The 25,077-nt window shown below is 44.7% G+C and overlaps 1 protein-coding gene across 2 annotated transcripts in view; it reads left to right on the plus strand.

Annotated features, from left to right (window-relative positions):
• The window catches only part of ZNF366 (zinc finger protein 366), a 56,566-nt gene extending 34,692 nt beyond the window's left edge, over positions 1 to 21,874 (plus strand). For both annotated transcript variants that reach the window (XM_090038129.1, XM_090038128.1), the window contains exons 4-5: positions 11,974 to 12,148; positions 15,949 to 21,874. In XM_090038129.1, coding sequence (XP_089894255.1) covers positions 11,974 to 12,148; positions 15,949 to 16,484 — 711 coding nt within the window. In that variant the 3' untranslated portion in view covers positions 16,485 to 21,874. The remainder of the gene's footprint in view (positions 1 to 11,973; positions 12,149 to 15,948) is intronic.
• Positions 21,875 to 25,077: the final 3,203 nt, after the last annotated feature.

Here is a 25,077-nt window from a genome sequence, read left to right on the forward strand (position 1 = left end):
AAAATTTAAATTTGGCCAGAATGCTAGTATCCTAAAAACACTGCCTTTTGAAAAATGCACATTGGTATTGGTGGGAACAGGAAAATAATATAGGATGACATAGCAGGATTGTTGCCTTCTTCATGAGCCTGTGATGGAGATTAAAGGGTCCTACTGGATAGTGACTTCCCATAAAGTTGGGACATTTGGATTTGGGGATTTTACTGGCTTTTATACTCATCCTTTTTTAAATCTTTACATATATCTTTAAGCAGGCCATGTGGCTCAATCTTGACAGCCTTGGTTTATGAAAAGTTATAGGTTTCATTCCATTTTAGTAACCTTGACACACACAGTTACTGAATGTAGAGTAAATAGCTAAAATAGACAGTATTAGGTTTTTCAGTTCCCAGATACTTAAGATTCATTTTAATGAAACCTCTATGAGTCTTTCATGCAACAGTTATATGGAATCAAGATCTTTTAAGGGAATCCTGCCACCCCCAAGTAGCTCTGATTTTTAAAAGTTTGATGGAATGCTTTCCCATTGGAAAGTGAATCAAAATCTATATATGTACAAGGAATATGTGAATGTCAACATTTTTTACATGTGAAAACATCAAACTTGAATCTTTTCACTCCTCTTATTTCGTTTCAGTAATGTCAAAGTGTTTTGTTTTTGGTCATTTAAAATCCATTTTGCTTGTATCATCTTTCATAGATTTCATAGACATTAGGGCTGGAAGGGACCTCGGGAGATCATCGAGTCCAGCCCCCTGCCCAAAGGGCAGGAAGTCAGCTGGGGTCATAGGATCCCAGCAAGATAAGCATCCAATTTACTCTTGAAGGTGTTCAATGTAGGTGCTTGAACCACCTCCGCTGGCAGACTGTTCCAGACCTTGGGGGCTCGGACAGTAAAGAAATTCTTCCTTATGTCCAGCCTGAAACGGTCTTGCAGGAGTTTGTGACCGTTCGACCTCGTCATCCCTTGGGGCGCTCTGGTGAACAGATGTTCCCCCAGATCCTGGTGGTCACCCCTGATAAACTTATAGGTGGCCATCAGATCACCCCTGAGCCTGCGCTTTTCCAGGCTAAAGAGTCCCATGGCTCTCAGCCTGTCATCGTAAGATCTGTTTTCCTGACCTCTGATCATGCGCGTGGCTCTCCTCTGGACTCTCTCAAGCTTCTCCACATCCTTTTTGAATTGTGGAGCCCAAAACTGGATGCAGTACTCCAGCTGCGGCCTCACCAAGGCCGAGTACAAGGGGAGAATGACGTCCCGGGATTTGCTCGAGAAGCATCTATGGATGCACGCCAGCATTTTGGTCGCTTTACTAGCCGCAGCATCGCATTGGAGGCTCATGTTCATCTTGTGGTCAATGATGACCCCCAAGTCTTTTTCTTCTGTAGTGCTAACCAACGTAGCACTGCCGAGCCTATAAGGGTGCTGCAGGTTTTTCCTCCCAAGGTGGAGAACCTTGCATTTTTCGGTGTTAAACACCATGAGGTTCTCGTCTGCCCATTTGCTGAGCTTGTCCAGGTCAGCCTGGATCACCCGCCTATCTTCTGGCGTGGATGCTTTGCCCCAAAGTTTGGTGTCATCGGCGAACTTGGCCAGTCCGCTCCTGACTCCAATGTCCACATCGTTAATGAATATGTTGAACAGTATGGGTCCCAGGACAGAGCCTTGAGGGACCCCACTGGTCACAGGGCACCACAATGAGTGACTGCCATCAATCACAACCCTCTGGGTCCGACCACGAAGCCAATTTCCCAGCCAGCGGATCGTGGTGGAGCCAAAGCCACAACCGGCCAGTTTGGCCAAGAGGTGATCATGGGATACCAGATCAAAAGCTTTTTTGAAGTCAAGATATATGACATCAATCTCTTCTCCCTTGTCCAGGTGATAGGTCACCTGGTCATAGAAGGAAATGAGATTGGTCAAACAAGACCTACCTGCAACAAACCCGTGCTGGCTATCCCTTAGGATGTTAGCCTGGGCCAGTCCCTCAAGGATGGCCTCCTTAATAAACTTTTCTAAGATCTTCCCCAGGATAGAAGTCAGGCTAATGGGCCTGTAGTTAGCCGGATCCACTCTCCTCCCTTTCTTGAAGATCGGCACCACATTGGCCTTCTTCCAGTCTTCGGGCACTACACCAGAGTGCCAGGAGTTTTCAAAGATCTGTGCCAGGGGCTGGGCTATGAAGCTTGCCAGCTCCTTGAGTACCCTGGGGTGCAGGTTGTCAGGGCCAGCTGACTTGAAGGTATCCAGCTTCTCAAGGTGTTCTTTCACGAGGTCAGCATTGATGGAGGGTAGGGGATCCCCCTCACCCAGATTTCCCTGTCCCATAGCAGGCATGGGCATCCCGTGTGACTGATGAAAGACTGATGCAAAGTACCTATTTAATAGGTTGGCTTTTTCCTGAGCGTCAGTTGTCAGTTGCCCCATCTGGTTTAGCAGGGGTCCAACATTGCCCTTGCTTTTCCTCCGGCTCCCCACATATCTGAAAAAGGACTTTTTGTTGTCCTTGATGCCTGAAGCTAGTTGGAGTTCAGTTGCAGCCTTGGTTTTCCTGGTTTGCTCCCTGCAGGACCGGACCAGCGCGGAGTAATCCTCCTTGGAGGTGAATCCCATCCTCCATCCTTTGTAGGCTTTCCATTTTAGCCACAGTAGGTCCGCTAGGTCCCTGGAGAGCCAGGGGGGCTGCTGTGCCTTTTTGCTGCCTTTCCTCTTAATTTTGTTTGTATTTTTATGCTTTAATGTTTTGTCACTACAAAGTTTTGGGATTACCAGCATTAGATGTTTTTATCTTACTGAAATGTTTGGATAATCCCAAATCAACTATGTCAGGAATTTTCCTTATGTGGAAAATTTTGAAAATTCAGTTTTTAGTTCTGTTTCAGAATCAATTTTTTATTCCAAAAGTCAAAACGTCCCACAGAAGAGAAATTTCTCAGCTACCAAAGAGTCAATGTATGGCCTCAGACTTTAAGAGATACACTGTTAGAGCCCTGTTGCACCTTACACTGAAAGCCTCACAACTGTTAATCAGCAGTGTTGTTTGGCTTAGTGGAGCAGTCACACATTAAGACAAAAAACCTGCTCTGCCTGCCCCTTGCCTGCACAGCTGTGACTTGCCACTAGAGCAGAGGTGGGCAAAACATGGCCTGGAGGCCAGATTCAGCCTGCCATGCACTTTCACCCGACCCACAGCACCTACCAATGAATTGTACCCCACCTAGCCCATCCACCCATAAGGGTGGGAGCAAGGTGCCCACGTATACACCCCCCCACCAACACACCCTATTGTGCCTCCCTCCCACCCTCCTGGGTGAAGGCCCCAGCCTGACCAGCACACAGCTTCTGAGCCAGGCTGCTGCTGCTGCCAGTGCTCCCAGGGAATGTGCTTGGCTTCCCTGGTGTCCTGCTCACTCCAGACACCAGGCAGGGATGCAGCAGAGGTGGGGGCAGGGGTGAGGGAAGGGGAACTGCAGCTGGGCAGAAGCATGGAGGGTGTGGCTGCCGGCAGCGCGAAGCCTGTGTCCAGGGGGGCGGCAGCAGTTCAGAGCTTGGGTGGGCAGGATGTGGGAGTGAAGGAGGATGGGAAGTGTGGGGACCCAACACACACTCCTCCCATGGTGCACAGCCCCTGCCAGTGGTGTCAGCAGCAACAGTAGCAGCAGGCAGGGGTGCTTGGGATACTCATGCCTAGCGCAGGCGCTGCTTCCCAGCATGTGGCCTTGTCCAATGCTACACATGGGGGCAATTGCATGGTGATCTGCCTGGTGCACATGCAGCCCCTCACTTGTGCGCTACTGGAGGGAAGCTCCATGCTCTGGAGCTGGCTGCCTTCCCTGCCCCCTGCTGTGCAGGTCCTGGCCCTGCTTCCCTGCAGTCCCCGGACCTGAGCGGCAAGGGGCGGGGAAGGCAGCTTGCTCCAGTACATGGAGCTTCCCTCTAGTGGTACGTAAGTGTGGGGTCTGCACATGTGCCACGTGGAGCCCCCTGCAATAGAGTCAGGCTGGGCAGGCTGCGCTCCTCACCCCCATGTGCAGCACTGGCCAGAGTCTGCACCAGGCATGAACACCCCAAGTGCCCCTGCTGCTTGCTGCTGCTGCTGCTGTTGGCAGGGACAGAGTGCCATGGGGGAAGTGTGGGGGAGTCCCCACACACCACACCCTCCCTCACACCCACACCCTGCCCACCCAAGCTCTGCGCTGCCTCACACCCCACAAATGCCACATGCCCGCACCCTGTACCCACAAGCCCTCCACATATATACCATACCCTATTGCCCCTCGGCAAAGGAGTATTTCTGGAGGAGCAAGGGGAGGAACTTTCAGTGGCAACGGTCAGGAGTTAGGGACAGGACTTCTGGGCCCAAGATGGCAGCCAGGGGCAGGGCAACTGTCAAGTGACAGGGCTACCCATGCAGCCCTCAAAATATCACTCACCAAACTTTGTTAAGCAACCCTTCAGCTGAAACAATTGCCCACCCCTGTAGTAGAGGCTTGGTGAGCAGGGGCAGGGGTGGTCAATTATTTGGACCTAAGGGACATATGTGGAGTTTTAATGAGCTGTTGTGGGCCGGGTAAACATCCCCCTACCCCACCACAAAACTCAATAAAACCCCCTATGGGGCTGTAGGTGGGTGGGGAGCAGTGTTCAGGAGTAGGAGGCAGATGAGGCTAGAATCACATGACCCTGCCCCCTGGGGTGTGGGATGTGTGTGGGGAAGGGTGGGGAGGGGTATGTGCATGTGTGTGTGTGCGTATGTGCGTGGAGGGGGGGGCTGCCTGGGCACTAGGGCCCAGCAGCTTGCTCTGGATGAGCGGGGAGGGGCAGTGGGAACCATGTGCAGCAGAGCTTGCCTGGGTGGTGTGGTCGACATTGCCCCCACAGCAGTCCACATGGGGCAGAGCCCTGTACCCACTCACACTGCAGCAGCCTGCACTGTGGTCCTGCTGGTGTCCACAGTTCATCTGAGTGCTGCTCTACTCCCCCTGCCTCCAATGGCAGCTCCTACTCCTGATCTTGCCCCTGCCATGCAGGACCATGCCACTTTGGGTGAACAGCTTCATCTGGGCTCCTGCCCACACACAGGGCTCTGAGTTCAGCTCCTAGGAAAGTAGCCAGGAGCTAAAGCCAGAGTCCTGCACATTGGGGCAAGAGCCGCCTGGTTGAAGGTGCTCACCCACCCACCCAAAATGGCATGGCATGGTGTGGCATGGCAGGGGTAGCTTTCAACAGGCTGCAAAGCTACCTCAGTGTGGCTGCAGCTGGCCAGGTGCTGGTCTGACCACCTCCCCCCGACCCCTCCAACAGCAGCTCCTCTTCCTGCTCCTGCTGTATCTCACCACTCCTGGTACATCTCACTGGGTGTGTGGGGCTCTGGCTTCAGCTCCCTGTTGCTTCCCAGTGGAGGGCAGCTGGGATCTGGAGCCAAAGCCCTGCATGCTGGGGCAAGGAGTCACCTGGCCAAAGTTGCTCAGACAGTGTGGTTCAGTGCAACGGGGACAAGATCAGAAGTGGGAGCCATGTCTGGAGGTGGGAGGCTGGAGCAGCCTGCTGGAAACTGTGTGCTCTGACTGAGAGAGGCCTGAGGTGCTGGCTGGGCAGGGTCATTAGGGCTCTTCCCCAGAGTGCTGTCGGGGCAGCCATAGGCTGGATTCAGTCACCTGGTGGGCCAGATTTGGCCTGAGGAGCGTATTTTGCCCATGTCTGAGCTAGAGAAAGGAGAGGCTCACTGTTCCTGCTGGGCAAAATGAGTGCTGCAGCCCCAGAGCACCTGGCAGCTACAGAGCCTCCCACTGAGGCTTGGACTGGCTCTGCCCCCAGAGCCAGCAGGAGCAGAGTGACCCAAACCAAGCCAGGGAGCACCATTTCCCCACTGCCCCTCCAACCAGCTCTTCTCACAGTGAGAGCAAAGCGAGTTGGTCTAAGTGAGCGTCACCACCTCTCCACCGCTGCTGGAACCAGCTCTGCTCCTGCCAAAAGCAAATCATATCAGTCTGCGCAGGGTGTGGGGGAAGACACCTCCTGCCCGCTGCTGCTCTGACTGGAGCCAGTTGGAGTGGCAGCAGGAAGGAGGCTGTCCTCCTCCACCCCCCCGACCAGCTCGCTCTAATTCAGCAAGAGCAGAGCTGGTCCCAGTGGCAGCAGAGACATTGTCCTCTTCTCTGACTGACTTGCTGTGCTCCCACCAGAAGCAGAGCCAGTCTGAGTGGCAGCAGAAGGCACCAGGCACTAGTTGGACGTGCTGAGGGGGGGAAGGTGCTGTGCCTAGCTCCACTGTGTCCCCACTCGCCCTGACTCAGGAGGGCCTACTGCTTCCTGAAATGCTGGAGGAATTCAATTTGGTGGAAAAGCCATGGAGAGGGGCCACAAATTAATGGAACGGGAGAAAAAAAAATAGGCAGATTAGAGATAATCCTGCCCTGGAGTGGCATAACATTAAGCAGAATAACAAGTGCTGTGAGTCACTTAAAAGGTGTTAACATACAGCCAGCCCAGAGGTTAAGGTGTCTAGAAGCCACATAAAATTACCATGCAACAAGACCCTTAATTTGTATTCAGGATAGACTCGATGACAACAGGCTGCCTAAACAAAGAAGTGCCAGTACTGTGAGCAGGGTAACTGGAATAGTAGCAACGTGTTTTTCAGCTGGTAGCACAAACTTCAGAGGAACACCTGTTTTTTCCTATCTCCACCCAAATGTCCCCAAACAGAACAGAAACAAGAAAGCACTCTGAGCCAGATTCTTCTTTTGCCACACTGGGCTAAATCAAGAGTAACATTTCTGAAGTTAACTGCGTTCTGCTGCTATAAACCAGGGGAGTCAGGACCCCTGGCTTTAAGGCCATCTCTTGCCTGTCTGGTAGAGTCCCCCCAAAGAAGCTTTGATTACTCAAGCCTCCCTGGCTGGTGTTCAGAGAGTTAAGGCAATGACCAGATAGCAGCCTTTTGGCACCAAGCTCCTCCTCAGCAGAAGGAAGGATATTGCTGTATGAACTGCCTGCTTAACAATGGCTCACATGTCCCTGGGGAACTGCCTGCAAATAGATTTCATCTTGCTTTCTCTTGTACTTTTCAAAGCTTCCTGTTTTCTCACGGTCCTTTTGGACAGTTTACAGTCTTTCTCCTGCTCCCTCTCTCTCTTTGAGGAAAGGAACACCCTTCTTATGAAGAAAAAAAAAGGAAGAGGAATGGAAGGGAAAGACTGCACAGTAGTGGCTTTTCTACCTCCCTGCAAGCTGCAGTTTTCTTTACCTTTTTTTTGCAGCAAAAGTAAACACCAGACTTTCCTATACATCTACTAATCGCAGTGGTGCACAGACTATCTGGTGCTGGAGAGTAGCACGTATTTGTGCCTCATGTTTCCTCACCCAGCTGCAGCTTGTAATCCCACTAAAGAGTGGAGATCTTTACAGCATTTGCAAACCTAAACTGATACTTCCTTGTTTAAAAAAATACTGCAGTATCTTACAGCTGTTGCCCAGGATGCTGCAGCATTGCTACTAGAAGACTTGAGGCTGCTTCAAGTGCAGCGAATAGGAGCTTTACCATTAGCACTGAAGTCTGTAGAATACATTGGGATCTTCTCTAGTGGTGCCAAGCTCACTTAGTGGCAGCTAGTCTAGATTTTCTTGCTCTTCTGGGGATGTAATCCTGAACAGCTTTGCTTTTACTATTTTAGAACTGCAGACTGAACTCAGCTCACCTCTTTTCTGAAAGCACTGCTCCCCCAAGTAATCTCAGGTCCTCCCAAAATCCCACTGAAACAAAATGATCCCTAAACCTTAAGGGTACCCTGGCTCATAGTACATGGAATCTATTTGAATCTCCTTGCCCATTCTGTCCCTAGTTTGTACCAGTCTTTCAGATCAATGTTTCAAACCAGTAACAGAATCAAAAGCTTTAAAAACTTTAAAAATTATTATTAAAAAGGCTGGGCAGGACCTAGTGGCCAGGCTTTGGAAGATGAGTTATTAAGGTATGATTGAATGGCTCAGCTAATTCAGCCTTCTATAATGAAATCCTTTTAAGTCAGTGTATTGAGGTCTCTTAGCAGACACACAAGCTTAGTCCCCTTCTTTTAGGATGTTGGCTGTAAGTCTTAAATAATTCAGCCATTAATTAACAGTAAGAAGTTCCACATGTAGATCATATCTTTTCTTCAGCTCAGGATCTCTTACAGGTTTCACTCCACTCCAACTTTGGGAATTAAGAGTTTCTTTATTCCTTTCTGCTGGGGATTTCCTACAACAAAATGGCTTTTCCTCTTCAAAGTTGCTTACTACAGAGATGCTCTCCCTAAAAGTTGACACCTTCTCTATTCCCTACCCTCAAAGTTCCCTGGACTCAAGATGCCATTTATATCCCAGCACATAACTCTTTAACACTGAACAGCTTCCTCTGAGTTACAGTCTTATAGCATGTTACTTACCTGTTTTCACCTGGAAAGGTGGATTGAGCCTGACCAAGTACCACTGAGCCTTTTCCCCTAGAAGGGCTAGGGAAACCTGTAAGAGGTCCCTCAGTAGAACCATTCTGGAAAACCATTTTCCCTCCTTCATTTTATTTTCCTCTAACTCCTCTTTCTCAGGGAATTGTTTCCTTAATGTTGCATAAAAGGGATGGACTTTCCTAAGAGGGGCAGGTGCACAGGTCTGAATGACCTAAGAGAATAGAAACCTTACCTTTGTTGTCCAGAGAATCAAATCTGAGCTGTACTACATATTAAGTCCTCATATGTTTCCTTCAAAGAAAGTAAAATATAAACATGTGATACTTCCCAAAAAGGCTGCCACCAAATTTACTTTTATACCTTATAAAGGCATTGTGAACTACTTTATTTATTCAGAAAGCTGTTCAACTTCATTTCTTTGGTTACCAGTATAGATGGACAGTTACAGATGTCAAATTGCCTACCACTAGGTAAAATCTGACAGATGAAACAGAGTAGCCATACTATAGACAGATAACCAAAAGACTTCTGCTATGAATTATGTTCATCAGTTCTTCTCTACACAGTGTTCTTTTATTCAGAGACCTACTGGCACATCATAGGCTGTTCCAGCTGCTGTTGAGATAACAGCAGAGTTGGCATTGTCCTTTATGAATATATTATGCTAGTACTTCTGTTCCTCTCCATTCCCCTCCCAATACATTTCGTAGGATGCTTTTTGATGCATTGATTTCAGTGGTGATTGCTCACTAAATGTGAATAAGGCCAGAACTTGATCCTGCAGCCATATTTGATTGCACAGGTTTGTGAAGTCAAATGCTGTGGTTACTCCTGCATAAAGGGTTAGCAGAAATACACATTAAAAAAGCCCTAGATAACAATTGAGGAAAAGCCAATAAAAGCTTCTGCTTTTTATCTCAGTACTAGCAAATTCCCCATCAAGAATGACCTGGGGGGGAGCAGAGGGGTAAGCTTACTAACTCTAACCCCCACCTCCCCGCTCTGCCATGACCTCCCAGGAGTGTGGGGCCTGCCCTGCCATCCCCTCCGTCCCCCTTCACCAGCACCGCGTGCCACTGCTACCTCCAAGGAGCAGGGCCGGGGAGGGGGGCTAGGCCAGCACCACTCCACCTTCTCCATCCCTGCCATCTTGCTCCAACCCCGCCATCACCTGACTCCCAGTTATCTTTCCTGCTTGGTGCAGGGAGGTGGACCTGAGGACTTTGTGAGGTCCCTTCTGGCCTTACAATCCATGAATCTAATCTATGAATCTATGGCGGTGCGCTAGCATGCCATCACTGCTTCCACCACCTCCTGTCTGTAATCCTTTTGGAGCACTCTGGTTGGTTGTTTCAGTACCCAGAGTGCTCCAAGAGCATTACAGACAGACAGACAGACCAACTAAGTTCTTTATTATATTAGAGTGTTATCACTTCTATATATTGTATGTTGTGAACAGGATCAAGTAATTAGTTTGAAACTATTCAGTTGATGAAAATAACCATTGCTTCATTTTCTTCTTGTGAATTCTTAAATTTAGACATCTGAAATTTCCTATGGCTTTTTTCAAATACTGCCAATCTGATAATTTTGTATTAGCTGTTTGTTTAAAATGTTCAACAGTCAAAAATGGAAATAAATCAGTAGGCCAGTTAACTTTATCTGGATACATAGGCTATGCAGTCCTGTTTTCAAATTGCATAGCTCTTATAATCAAGAGTTTTGTGTGCATAGTTACATGCATAAATTAATTACTCTTTTTCTGTGACTGAAGTATTTACTTAAAATTGGCTTTTTCTGTGAATCCTTTTCCCAAAAGTTTATTTGTTAGAATATTAAGACAAAAACAATCACAAAGAGGAGACAAACACCCAAATCATTTAAAAATTCAGGTGAATACATGAATAACTTTTCTGTAGTATTCACCCAGCTCTAGCTATCTGTCAAAAACAGTATGTGGATACCATGCAAGCTTTTACCCTAGTTACCTGCATTCTGCTCCTCTTATGAACATGTGTATGAAATACAGTACGGTGGTATTCTACCCAAGATTAGCCCAAAATGTTAGTCATCTCCTCCAATGACAAATGCTTGGATAGATAGCTCTGTAAATTTGAATTAGCCCTCAATAATAGCACAGTAAATTTCCAAAATGTCGTAAATATCAAAATCAAAATGAGATAAAAACCAAAATTTCTCATTTAAATTCAATGAAATCTTAATGAATACACTGCCAACATTTTCTCTCTATTACAAATATTGGAGAAAATAGTATCTTTAGGTATGGAATAAAGGTGAGGTCATGTAACATGAAGACTCTGATTAAATAACTCAATTAGAAAAGTATTTGACTAAAATTTTTCCAGAAAGAAGTTAAAATGTAGAGGTTCTACAACTCATGAAAACATTTTTGGTTGGGGAAGACACCAATTTGAAAGGAATAAATAAATTTATAATTCCTAATAAGAGTGTTATAAATTCAGTTGTGTAAATCCAGATAAGGTTATCAAACTTCAGTGTCCTTGAGAGCAGTCCTTTGTAGGAGAAGAGACAATAAAAGGATACTTATGGGGGGAAAAATGAAAAAGTATCCTCTTATCAAAGGGAAACCTACTGAGTCAATGGCTTGAGCTGACAAGCATGCAGTAGGGAAGTCTGAGTCACTAACGTAGCCCCAGGACTGTCTAAACTCCAGCTTACTCATCACAGGCACAAAAATACAAGTAGTAGTCAGAAAAGGAGCAGATTAGAGGAAAACCAGGAAAAAAAGGAATTGCTTGTTCTATCTTTAACCTTAAAAATTCTGTCACCTCAAGTCAAGTAAAGGGGAAGTTATAATGTCGATAAGTGTTCTATAGGTTTCCTTTCCCCATCTGATCTTGCATCTAAAAGTCTTCCTATTCCTTTTCAATATGGCATTGCTCTCGATTAAAGTCTAGATTTAAAAAGCAGAAAGTGTATGGCCTAGCTCAGTGATTTTCAACCTTTTTTCATCTGTGAACCCCTAAAAAATTTTGAATGGAGGTACAGACCCCTTTGAATGGCAAATGTGGGTATTTACATACTTTTGATTGATCATAGTCATCTCTGGCAGGTTACTTAGACATAGTCTGCAGACCCCCAAGGGTCCACAAAACAGATTGAAAACCATTGGCCTAGCTGGCCTAGAAATGTGTTACTTGTGATTTGTTTAAAGTTAAGAGCGTGACAGGTTATAGCATTAACCCTCTCACTTTCTTCGGATGACTTCACCAGTTTTGAAGGGCCCTTGATTTTGAGTCTGCCATAAGTCACTGGAAACTTAAAGTGTAGCTGCGTAAAAGTGTCTGGACAGAACAACCCCAACCACATTGGTCCAGTACTAGGGTATTTTGGATCCAGTTCACCATCATAAAATGCAGTGAGAAGCTGTTGGGTGCAGTACATTCTCATCTCATGAAGGGGGGATTGTATTTACCTTTAAAGTGTTCTTCTTGTCGGTATATCTACAAAATAAATAATTTTAATTTCCATTGTTTTTGACAGCTTTGTGGAAAGGAATTTAACAGAATGCACAATTTAATGGGACACATGCACTTACACTCAGACAGCAAACCTTTCAAGTGTCTCTACTGTCCCAGCAAATTCACCTTGAAAGGAAACCTAACCAGGCACATGAAAGTCAAACATGGGGTCATGGAAAGAGGATTTCATTCTCAAGGTAATCATTAGCAACACAGTTATTTTTGCAGCAGTTTGAATACACATGATAAGCACTCTAAAGAGCTTTGTAACAGGAATCTGAAAACATATAGACATTTCCTCTGTTAATAATATTGGAAGTGACTAAAACTCATAATGTTTGGAGATTATTTTTCAATTACTATTTTATTACTAATACACCTAGTTTTTGCCTATGGGGTCCTTGCCTATGACAAAGACTCGGTGTCTTATAAACACAGGACAAAAAGTGGTCCTTGACTCAATGAGCTTTCAATTTCACTGAAAGACAAGAGGCAACAAACAGAGAAGAGAGGAGCACAAGGAAACACTGAGACAGCATTGGTCAGCCTGTGGAGCTGTGGAGCAGTGTGTTAGCATACCAAGAACTTAGTAATGGACAAGGTTTTTGTAAGCACCAAGGAAAAGGAAAGCATTAAGGAGGATTTTGAAGGAGGACAGGAATTTTTTAGTATGATTACAGAAATTTATCAAACACTGGCCCAGCCTGACCTGTGACTGCTCCCTACTCTCCACCACTTTGGGGAAGGTGAGCTTCCTTCCACCTACAGAGCAGTGGAATTTCTCTTGAAATGCTTGGATGCATTTGAGGCTCAAATGAGAGAGAGTTGGTTATGATTTAATCTCGCTAAGACCAAGGCAATTATTGTGGGCTGGGAAATAATTAGAGAACATGGCTAGGATTACATTGATCCTCCTGACTGAGGGTGTAGTTTCATTATTTTAAAATAATTTTTACAACTTAATTTGGTTAGATTTCCACAGAATATCAGAGCTAACCTGGAGGACTTTGCTCCAACTGAATTTGGTCAGGAAATTGTTATTTTTTTCTCCCTGGTCTTTATAACAGTCCCTCCCTTTATCACCTCTTGGTGGTCATCTGTGAAGATCTATACAGGGCAACACATTTAAAGCTGTTGCCAAATAAGGCAGATCACATGTTGGGTATCTCGCTGGGAGCATTTAGCTCCAGGGCTCCATAATTCTTGCTGGTTTGCTTATTGGTTTCCAATATGGTTGGTTTGACCTAAAAAGTAATTCATTCCTGACCAATTGCCTCTTGTGCTGTACTGACACAATTTTGAGAAGGGAAATCTAGAGCTCACTTAGATTATGAGAAGTAAGCATTCATGAGTGTTTTCCCTATTTAATGCCAAATGACTTCAAAATCCATTCATTTCCCTCATCCAAAAGCACCTGAGTTTGTGGCTGTTTCTTCAAACAGAGTCAGCATATCAGAGGAGGAGATACTGTTAGGTTGGATTTTCTTGATAGTTGGCAATTCTATGCTGGGTGAGATCTATCTATGTTCATGGATACATATTTCCTATATACTAGAGTGTGATATACATGATCTAGCAATGTCTAAGATGAAAAAAAGAAAGGATCCTAATATATAACAATTTAGATGAACAAATATTTACAAATCAGGGTGTGGGCATTTGTGGGTTTTGGGGTTTTTTTGGAAATGTGTTGTTTAACTCAGTGGATCTTAGGCTAGTTACACAATTGCTCATAAGTAAAAGCAGGCTGTGTACATTTTATCATAAACAGATTTTTCTGCTCCTAAGGCTTGTTTGATACAAGACAGATTGCTTGTAAGCAGAGACAGATCCAGAGGGGAGGTGTGGTGGCACAGATGCACCAGCCTTTCGGTTGACACTGTGGGAGCAGCAGTTGGGGATGTAATTTCAGGTCCCTCAGGGGCACATCCCATCTTCATATCCTCCACCCGCACCCACCCCACTGTTGATGTCCCCAGCTGCCTCTGGGACAGGGTGGCTCCAGAGCTGCTCTTGTTCTGCTTTGGCTGGGCTATATAGAAAGCCAGGGGCATGCTGGGGCCCCTGGCTTTATCCTCTCTGCCCATTCCCCTTAGTGTTTCATGCCAGCCTATGAATAAGCTAGGGGAAGGGGAAGCAGTCTGCTGCCACTTCTGCAGCAGGACAGGAGTGGCTCTGGAGCTTCCTCTCCACACCCTGGATCATCTGGGAAATGAGGGACAGCAGCAGCAGCAAGTGAAAAAGGTGAAATGGAAGAGCAGGACAGGGGATGTGCCACTGAGGATGGAGGGGATGGGATGGGGGACTGAGGATGGAGGGAAGATTCTTATTTGATTGGGGGAACTTAAAAATCCCTGTCTGCTGCTTCCATAGGGGGTGGAACTGAGAGCAGGGCTGCAGCCACCCTTGCAGCACCAAACGCTGCTCCCACACTCCCCTTAACAAAATCCTAGATCTGCCCCTGTTTAGAAGGGTGGCTATCTGGTGAGAAATCCTTTCAACAATAACTTGTCACACACTATCATAGTGCTTAGGGTCGGAAGGGACCTAAACAGGTCATCAGGTCCGATCCTCTGCCCTGGGCAAGAACGGGTGCTGGGGTTATATCACCCCAGTCAAGTATCTGTCCAGCCTCCTCTTGAAGACCCCCAAGGTAGGAGAGAGCACCACCTCACTTGGGAGCCCATTCCAGAGCCTGGCAGCCCTACCAGCTGTAACAATAGAGACTGCATCAGTTGTTTAGAAGTTGTTGCTAGTTATTAAAGAAATAAAACCCAATGAATGCTGGCCCACATAAAGTCAGTGGGAGTTTGCTGTTGAACTCAGTGGCTGCGTCTACACATGAATTTTACTGTGGAGCAGACTAATTAGCTTCAGAGTAAAGCATTACTGTTCTACACGTGTGGTGGTATTAGACCATGGTAATTTATGATGGCTTAAGATAGTACTGTCCCTGACAGTACTATATTATGCCAGGGTAATTTACTGCAATTAAACATACATGTAGCAGCTGACCTTAGGCATAAATTTTGTCTAGGTTTGCCCAGCTAGCCAGGGGCCAGACTCCTGCCTGCTGCCCGTACCTTTGTGCCCCTGCCAGCCCTTCCGCTGCCCAGTGCTGCCACCGACCTCCCATGCCCTCTACCAACCCAGGCCTGCTCCATTCCAGCTCAAATTACTGCTGCCCCAGGCACATGTGTAGACACTGTGCCAAGGAGTAGTTTACTCTGGCACAAACAACTCTGATATTTATTGCTTGGCATTAATTGCACATGTAGATGCACCCAGTGAGACAAGGATTTCACCTAATGAAGGGGCCCAATCAATAGGATCTCCAGATTTGAGTTTCTTTGCAGTTGGGTGCATAGTTGATTCTTTTATTTTTCAATAAGCATAAGGAGAAATACACAGAGCATATACTTAGGCAATACTGAGAGAAACAACAGTAAAAGAAGAAAAAACTCCAGCTGATAGGCCACAGTTCAAACGCATCATTTGACTATAACCATTTCCCAAACAACTAGATGAAAACAGAACAGTGCACAGCAACTTACTAGTGACACTCAGTGAGGACAATCAAATGATACAGAGAGGCCGTGTATTAGGTATTTAGAAATGAATGTATCCTCCCTGTCACGCTACTGCAACCAGAACATTCATAAAAGGTGGTAAAAAGATTAAAAATGTGTCACTTGCCTTGCAAGAAGGAGCAAATGTCACAATGTTGGTTGGCTGTGGGATAATCAATATCAAAGCATAGAAAAAATAATGGGAAAGAAAGTGGATATGGCTTATGGCAAAAGTAGGTAACTCAAAATAGATCTCCTGGCTTTTCTATCATTGTCACTGAGCATTTTTTTCATGTTCACCAAATTATTTTGTGCCTCCCTTTCCTCATTTGTAAAATAGGCACAAAAAAAGAAAAGGTGTGCTACAGTAATTAGCAAACAGCAGTGTTTGAGATTTTTAAGCGCTTGTTCTTTTAAACCACTATAAGGTTTTGGAAGAGGAAGAATTACACTGTCCCAAGCAAGTGTCTTGAGAAGCTTGGAACAGGAAGAGCCTTTCGATCTTTCCCAGAAAAGCCAAGGGAAAGGAATTTCTTTTCATTCTGATGGTGAGAGTGCCAAGGGAAGCTCATGTCAGGAGGAAGAGGAAGACAACTGCTACGAAGCAGAGCAGTACAGTCCTGGCATGTACCATGATGAAAACAGCAAGCTGTATACACCTCAAGATCTGTCTGGCAAACCAGAATGTATAATGAAAAATTTCAGGGAGTCTTACTGTGATGAGAAGGAGGAAATACTGAGTGAGGGAAGAGTGGAAAAGAGAAAAGGAAATCCAGACAGAGAAGAAAACCAAGGAAAGAGAAACTTTTCAAACAACAAAGAATGCATGAGCTTTAAACCCTTTGAAAAGACTAGATTCAGCCATTCTCTGCCTGATTATCTTTACTTCAAACACAGAAACAAGAGTTTAAAAGAACTACTGGAAAGGAAAATGGAAAAACAAGCAATGCTTATAAGCATCTAAATGGGCCACTTAAGTTATAACTGGAAACAGGAAGTAGGCAGCTCAAATATTAGTTTTAACATGAACTTTACCAGAGTGAGTTTGTAATGGTCTTTGAGGATGAACCAGATCAAATCGATACAGATAATTTGAGGTAAACATGTAGATAATCTATTGCATTTCTTTGCGTCATTGGACTGCTTTATTTTTCTAAGGTAAACTAACATTTTTATACGTATCGTTTAATGTATCAGCAGACCATAAGGTGGGTACAGAGGTTTTATTTTTCTTTGTCTAGGACAATAGAGAATATTCCAGTTACCAAAACACAATGTACTGTAGTGTTTGATGTATTATATGTCTAAGGAACATGTAAAAACACTTATTACTATAGATGTCACAAGATCTGAAGATAATAAGTATTTTTTAAATATATGCAAAAGTATTGCTAAATATGTATGCATGAAAGTACTGCCTGCCATGCAATCTCAGAACAAACACCACCAAGAAGTTCTGAGTTACTGAAAATGACTACTTTAATATAGCTGTTTGCAGTGGCAAATGGGAAACAAAATAAAAGGAAACTTGAATGTGTTGTCAGATGGAGAATAACAGCTTTCTAAAGCACAACCCAGTTAAAGTCCTGGGATTGCTTCAGGTAACAAGCTTTTATGACACAGGATCTTGATTCTTTTCTGCACTTCTGTCAATATGGGAGAACTTATCAATTCTTCAAATGAAAGTGCTTGGACTGAGCTGACATTTTATGTCATTGTCATGCAGACCAGTACACTTGAGCAGCAGCACACATTACATTTGCTATAATTGTGCATAAACAGTAAGAGTGAGAGAGAATTCATTTCATTGAGGAAATGATTAAATTGTGGTCAGTTGTCTCTCAGCTTGAGCTTGAAGGGCAGTGATAATTTGAAATTCAATATACAACTGGTTTTGTTTTAGAAGAATCAGTGTCAAACAAAGCAGCCCTCCCCACACCAGAACACCCCATAGAAAGCAATGACAACTTCCTGTAGTTCAAATCACCTTCTAGTGAACTCACAAATTGTTTCTCATTAATGCAACTGACCTATAGGATCCAATCTTTAAACATAATTAATAGAAAATAGAGTTTCACTCATGCTGTTCTTTATGAATGAGTCTCTCAAATTTTTATCCTCTGACTCACGTCTTATTTTATGTTACTGGGCAGGGAGCATTTATTTTTAATTAGTGCTATTACGTTGTCATTGAGTATTTATGTGGAACACGTAGAACTACTGGTCCTTTTCTCTGCCCACTAGAAATGAGTTGTTCAAAGCACATTCCTTCCAATATATAATTTGTTTGACCACTGCCCTGATTCCTGCAACTTCAGGATTTATAACAAACAGCCCCAGGCTATATTGTTACTTAAAAGAGAAGTGATAAAGTCTTAATACCTGGCTGATTAATTTCTTGTCATTTTAAGATCCTGAATTGATAAGTAAACGTTCTAAGATTTTATATACAGGTATATAATATATTGAAAAAAATTTCATGTTTTATGTACTTGACACATCCTTAATTTTGAACTCTGTGCACCATGCAATAAAGGAGATCTACAGCATAGGAATTTGATATGCTACACACTTATTTTATATAAATCATATATTTATGTGTTGTTAGGTTTAGAGACCTGTTACTTCTGCTTCAAAATCTCAGCTGTCTACCACTCAGGAAACCCCACCTTGGCTTACATAAGTCATGGTTCTCATACCCTTTGTCTGAGCATGCTATTACATGGCAATATCACCCATTTGTAGGCACACGCAGACAATCTGCAGCAGGAAATGTGCGGTGGTGTCTGTTCACCTGCCAAACAGGGGACACAACATGAAACACAGACCCTGAATAAACAGCACAAAAATATGGCTCTTACAGGACACTTAAGGAGATGGGGTTCATTTCTACAGTGGCATTTTTAGAATAAATGCCAGGTTACACTGCATCTGTTTGAACTGTAGGTAATTTTAGGACTATAATGTATGACGTTCCTCAAAATGAGGTATATTTGAAAGGCATGAAGTGTAGGTATTTTGTGGTAGGTCCGGGCCATTTTGTCAAATGCATTTAGGTTCTGCATTATTTCCAGCATGAGACTACCCATCCCAGTAGTTGCATTATAAAACAGACCTTGTTCTTAGGTATCTGTCTGGCAGTCAGACAGCAGACACAATGGACAAAGGAAAGGGCTTGGGCATCAGGAAACCTGGATGATATCTCAGGGTCTGCCACCAAATTGCCGAGTCACATTGGGCATGTTGCTTCATCCTCATGCCACAGATTTCCCTACCAAGTGGGAAGTCATGTCTCCTTTGTAATATACTTTGAAATCTATGAGTAAAAAGAGCAGAGTTAGGGAGAAGGTAGGGCAGAGTAGCACCATAGAAACTAGAAGGTTTAGAGGGACATGAGCATTCATAAGTAACAACGTCCTTTGTCAGATGCTATGTGAAGAGCGATGCTATGTGAAGAGCTAGGTCACATCATTTTGTGATAGGAGAAGTGAAGGGCAGGTCTGCACTGCTTCCAACAGTGCTGGGGGGGCATCACCATGAAGTATGCACTACAGTTTCTACAGGCATACTAGAACTGGTGGTCAACACTTGCATGTGCTCAGCACCACTGCTAAGCTTTCTGCTGCATGGTTAGGACCACTCTAATATCAGCTACATTACATGTTTTAGCATCTTCCACACAGAGTGGAAGCAAGAGAGCAGAGCCTACTTCATGGTGATGCTCCTAGGTGTGACATGGAGGCAGTGCAGATGTCCCCAATCAGTCATGTGACAAAGTATCCCAGTCAAAAGACACAAATCAACATATACTTCCTCAACAGAAGCTTGTGCCAGAAGGTTTTCAAGGGTTTGGTAGTCACAATCAGCTGGACTTTTCAAAACAGCTCAGCTCCCACTTAGGCACCAAAGTGGCTAGATGTTCAGAAGTGCTTACTAGGATGCAGATGTTTTTTGAAAAATCTGGCTTCAGGTGGGGCTGCTGCACACTTGAAAATCTGGATATATGAGCACAGTTGATGAGGTCTGATCCTTGTGGGTAACCAGTGGAAAAGCTGTGGCACAATTACATGGTATTCAGAATTCCTTTATGAATATTAAGGAGTCTTTGGTGAAGTGAGTGAGTGCAAGTATATTATTTTGCCTAGACAGGTAACCCAAAGCTTTTAACCACACCTTTGCAGAGATTAACTCTACCCTGTTATATGATCCCCTCTTACCCTTAAGCAATAGCAACAGCCATCACATACAGTGCTGTAGCAGAAAGGAAGGGGTAATCTACACTAAAATGATGACACCATTTGGAAATAAGCTCTGTGGTTGGAAAACATGATGTAAATCCCTTTCATCGCAGCCATCCTACAAAGCAGACAATATCATACTTCCATGAGTCTCTCAGACTGTGCCAGCCTCCCTGTTTCTCAGCCACCATGCACTGCAGGCTAATTCATTTTAGATCAATAAAGAACTCCTCTAAAACAGAGGTGTTCAACCCCCAGTCCACAGGCTGGATCCGGCCCACTGAGCTATGATATCCAGCCTACGGGGGACCCCATGGGCCTGAAAATTTGGCAGTGTGGAAGTGGTGGCACCAGTTGTGCTCCCCTGCTGCCATATTTCTAAATCCATTGTGTGGAGGTGACCCAGGGTCCAATTTGGCCAATTCAGCAAGGGGTACATGCCCCAGGGATACAGCTCAGGGCCCCAATCTGGCAGCGCAGGCCCTGGGGAGATGGTGCAGGACTGAGATAGAACAATGGCAAAAAGCAACATAGGTAAAGGGATTCCCAAATGACTCTCCATTCAGAGGCACCTTCCCATCTCAGAAGATAGTGTAGCTGAGAGACCTGTTGCACAGAAACCTCAAGGACACATTTTAGGATGGGACATCAATCTTCATTGAAAAATGTGTTGTTCTTCTATTATAGTTTTTTCCATAATATTTAAGCTGCCATTTTTTTAGGATAGTCCTTAAGGGCTTTTGCTTTTTAACAGCTCTGCAAAATTCCTTGTAGAATTATAAATTGCATTGATGACTAAGCTCTTCTCCCATTATCATTAGTGCATGTTCAGTTTTGATTTTCTGCTCTGCCATAGAACTTCTCTAGGCTTATACTATAAAGGAGACATTGAGGCCTTGGGGGAAGTAGCACAGAACATTTTGCTTTATTAACCATAACCTTGGCCTTTCTGCTGCTTTAGTGATTTTTTAAGAAATGTTTTAGAGGGTGACATTGTCTTTCCCATACTCCCTGAAGTGACATTTTAGCACATCGGTTAAAATTAAGTCCAGTTATGTCAGTACTGTTGACTTTGTTCATGTTACAGAATTTGATTCTCCCATTTGGAACTGCTTAGTGACAAATAGCAAGTGTCCACAAATGTATTTGAATGAAATTATTTCCTTAGGGAGCTCCACAGAAGCCTAGTGAAGGCCAGTCAATCTGCAAAGACGAAAGTGGGCAGTGGAAGGGGTCAGCCTCTACATGGGTAAGACTCTACTATGAGGCCAGGGCTGGGATGCCAAGTAGCATTCTGCAAGGTACTGTACAGAGCAGAGTAAACAAGTAAGAAATGTAAAGGAATTACTAATCAAATCCAAGGATTGAGACACACACACACAACACATTCTTCAAGAAATCAGAGTTGTCAATAATCTGCTGTTCCCTAAAGAAAAAACATACTGAGTTTTGCCTCAGAGAATCTGGCCACCTTTTAGTTGGCCTCAGTTCTACTGACTGTTGAACACCACTTATGAAGTGCTCAGCCCGATGTAAGTGGCAGCTGCTAATCATCAGTCTTGCAGCAACCATGTATGGTCTCAAAAGAGTAAGCCCTTGATGAGCATTTTATAAACGGTTATTGCAATTTGCTTCCTGTATTTTATCACATGTAATTTGTAGCTTGTTTATCAGAAAAACCAAGTCATCTTTCGATGCTGCCACCATGTTCCTCCTTTTAGAGGTCTTTTTCTTAATCTTACTATTAACATGGTGCTGTTGTACATGGGTGTAGCTGGTGTACAGGTAAGAAGTGTAATATACTTATTTTATTTATTATGCCAAAAAGTATTTAATAAGAATTAACATGGTTTTGATGATAACTTGTGTCTACTTAGCTGAACAAGATGTAAACAGAGCTAACATTTTGTAACCTTAACAGAATTTGAAAGCATTGCAGTGGATGTTTATTTCATACAGAATGATGGTTTGCTATTAAAAATTACAACTCTGAAAGAGGGAGAAAACCTAAGTTGTGAAGGTTCAGTTTTCAGCTGTGTATCTTGCTAGCAAAAGCAGTTCACCTGAAAATAACATGTAAAAATGTATTTTGTTAATTTAAGCAAATAAAGATATATTAAAGATACTGCTGTAGTTCTTAAGTTGACCAGCACATCTTTACTCCCTAGTCAGTGCTATATGATAACACGCACACACTGCACTCAATGGATGGACGCTGCTTTCTTCAGCTATGACTGGAACATCATGGTTATACAGTAATTCCTTGAAGGACCTCTGGAGAGGTAACTGGGGAATCTGAAGGAACCTGGAGGGCTCTTTTGGAAGGACCTTTTATCACAGATTACATTGAGTGCATGTTGGGGAGGTAGTGCAGGGGGGGAGAGGACATTACTCCAGGTTGTTTCATCTATAGTATTACTTGTTTCAGCCCTGTTCAAGATACAAAAAAAAAAAAAAGACTCAGTTCTCATGTCAGGGAACTTTGGACCAAAGGCTGCCATACTACAAAGACTGAAAGAGGTGTTTTAAAGGTTACAATGCTTTTAGTTAGATATTTAGTTAAATTTTGTTTAGTTTTATTTTTTGTCTGTTTGGTTGGTTGGTTTTTATAATGGGACAGTGACAGCATTTTCCAAGTCGGTTTGGCTTTGGCAGGTGTTTCAAAGCAATTTGAAAGGAAGGAGAAGGCAGTTGGCCTACTGGATACAGATGAAATATAAATAATGAAGGAAGTCAACCCAGTCCATGATGACTGCCAGTAGAATAGGTCTATGTGGCATTTCAGGGATCTAAACTACTTTAAAATGCATAATGGAGCTTGTGGGTGCAACTCCCAATAATATAAGTCCAGAGATCTCATGGATCAGAAGCAAAGCTTTTAGTTGCTTGTTTTTTTGATTGCAGTTAACAACAGCCATGAACGTTATAAGCTTGTTCTGCATATGGAGGAAGATACGTCTCTTTGATAGCCAGAGTGTGACCTTGTTCATTCCCAAGTGGCTCAGTATCAGTGGCTCTCAACATTTCCTCTCTGCTAGATGCAACAATATATTTTAGAAAAAATGATGGTTGGCCCGTTTCAAAATTTTCCTTTTCATTTTTGTTGAAAACTGAACTGTGTTCACTTGAGTCTTCAAACAAACAAAGAGGAAGTAGAAGAGAAAGGTTCTTTCTTAGATTCCCCCATGGGGCTGTTGTGTTTGCAATGAAGTGTGGGAAAAGTCCTGATGTATCTATGGTATAGTCATGTAGCACCAGACATTGTCAGATTAACACAGTCTTTATGACAAAAAAATAGGGGAAGTAATAGGGAAACTTAAGTAGGAAAAATTAAGTGCATTTGTTGACTAAATTATATTTAAAGCAAAATATCTTCATTTTCAATCATGATGCCACTACCATTACAATTTATATAGGATCTTAATAGAGCAAAATCCTTACCCATGTGTAAAACATGAATACACAGTGCAGATTCAAATATAGCTCCATATTTTTATGCCTGGACTCTGGGTGTGAACATTTTCCAAAATTTGGTCTAAACTATATTTGAACATCAGCAACATCAGAGCTCAACAGAGATAACTGGGATATTTCCAACTACATAAAAGCACATGACCACGGTCCACAAACCTTTCAAATGATAGTCCTCCCAAAATTGGAAATGCAGTATCTACCTTTCCATCTACTTCATTCTACTGATTACATGCATGAAATGTATTGTCTGTCTAACACAGGGCTGAAGGCTGCAAAGTGGGATGCTATACTGCAACATTTCAGGGCTCTGGAAATCACAGAGGGTCTGCCCATATAAAGTAACTGCCTGGATCAAGACCAAGATATTTAAGGGACAAATTCTCTGCTAATGTGAACTAGCACACCTCCACTGCGTCCACCGGGGTTATGCCAATTTTCAATCCTTGTTCCTAGCTCCTTGGAATAGATCCCGTCTCTTCTGTAACATACAAGACACACCCCAGGCACTTTATATATGTATATGGCCTTTGTAATAAAGAACACAATGTTTTCTTGATAGATTTACAACTTTAAAGTAATTTGGAAGCCTACCTGTGCCTCAAATCACTATAATGAAATGTATAGCTATTTAGAATGTATTTGGGCAACTGATTTTGGATTTTTTTATCTTGGAAAAACAAAACAAAACAGAACGGAGCTCCCACTGCCCACTTCGCTTACAGAACATAGGTCCAAGCCCCTTACTCCCCACCCACAGCCCCGCTGGTGCCCTTCACTCCCCCCGCCATGACTCTCTGGCCCCCCCCATAGCTCCCCCAACCCTGCTGTGCCCCTCAGCCCCCACCCACAGCCCCCTGCCCCCCTTCTGCCAAGGCTGTGGGGCCAGAGACCTGGGTCTGCAGCCCCTCCCCCCCACTACAACATCTGAGCCCCAGCAGCAAAGTGGAGCATGGTGCCCAGCTCCCCACACCACTGCCTGCTGCACCCAAGCCCACAGCTGGCATAAGGTGTGGGTCTGGCTCCCCACCACTGTGTGCACTCCTGGGGGGCCCCCCAGATTTGTGTGCAGGGTGCAGGTATGTGTAGGCTGCTCACTGTGGACTTGGGCTCCCCACCCTGCTGTCCTCCCCTGGGGCCTCTGCAGCCCAGTGGGTGAGACCCAGCACAGCAGGGCAGAACAGGGCCATATGGGGAAGCTCCTTGCTGCTGCAAGCTCCATGCTGCCACAGTGAGGTGCCCCCTGCCCGTACAGCAGCAGGAGGAGCAGCAGCACAGGGTATTCCCCTCACTGCTGCCTCATGGGCTGGGGCACCTTGCCAGGGCAGCATGGAGCTCCCAGTGGCAAGGAGCTTCCCTGCGCAGCCCCACTCTGCCCTTCAGTCCCAGGTTGCACCCGCTGGGCTGTTGAGTCCCCACCCAAAGGCAGCAGGGTGGGGAGCCTGAAGCAAACAGCCCACACCCAACCCTGCCCCGTGTACAGGGTGTACGCACAGCAGCGGGGAGCGCCCTCCCCCCCCCCCATCCCCTGGATGAGCCACCTGTGACCCCATCTTACTCCCCACCAGGACCCTGCAGCCATGCATTCCAGGCCCCAAGCCCCATGTACCCCCCAGCTGAGCAGAAGCCCTAGCCCTGCCCAACTCCCTCCCTCCCTCTCTCCCCTCCCCCAACTTACCTGCAGGAGCTGCTCTCCAGGCTGCCTGGCTGCCATGCACATGGTGCCCCCTGCCTGACTGCCCTCCTCCCACTCCCTCCCAGCCCCTTGCAGGCGGAAACTCTGCCAGGCTGCAGAGAGCTCTTTACAAACCTCCAAAATCCATGGGTTTCTCTGTCACAATGAAACAG

The sequence above is a fragment of the Crocodylus siamensis genome, chromosome 3, assembly GCF_052110815.1.
Source record: "Crocodylus siamensis isolate JL-2025a chromosome 3, ASM5211081v1, whole genome shotgun sequence".
Taxonomy (NCBI): domain Eukaryota; kingdom Metazoa; phylum Chordata; order Crocodylia; family Crocodylidae; genus Crocodylus; species Crocodylus siamensis.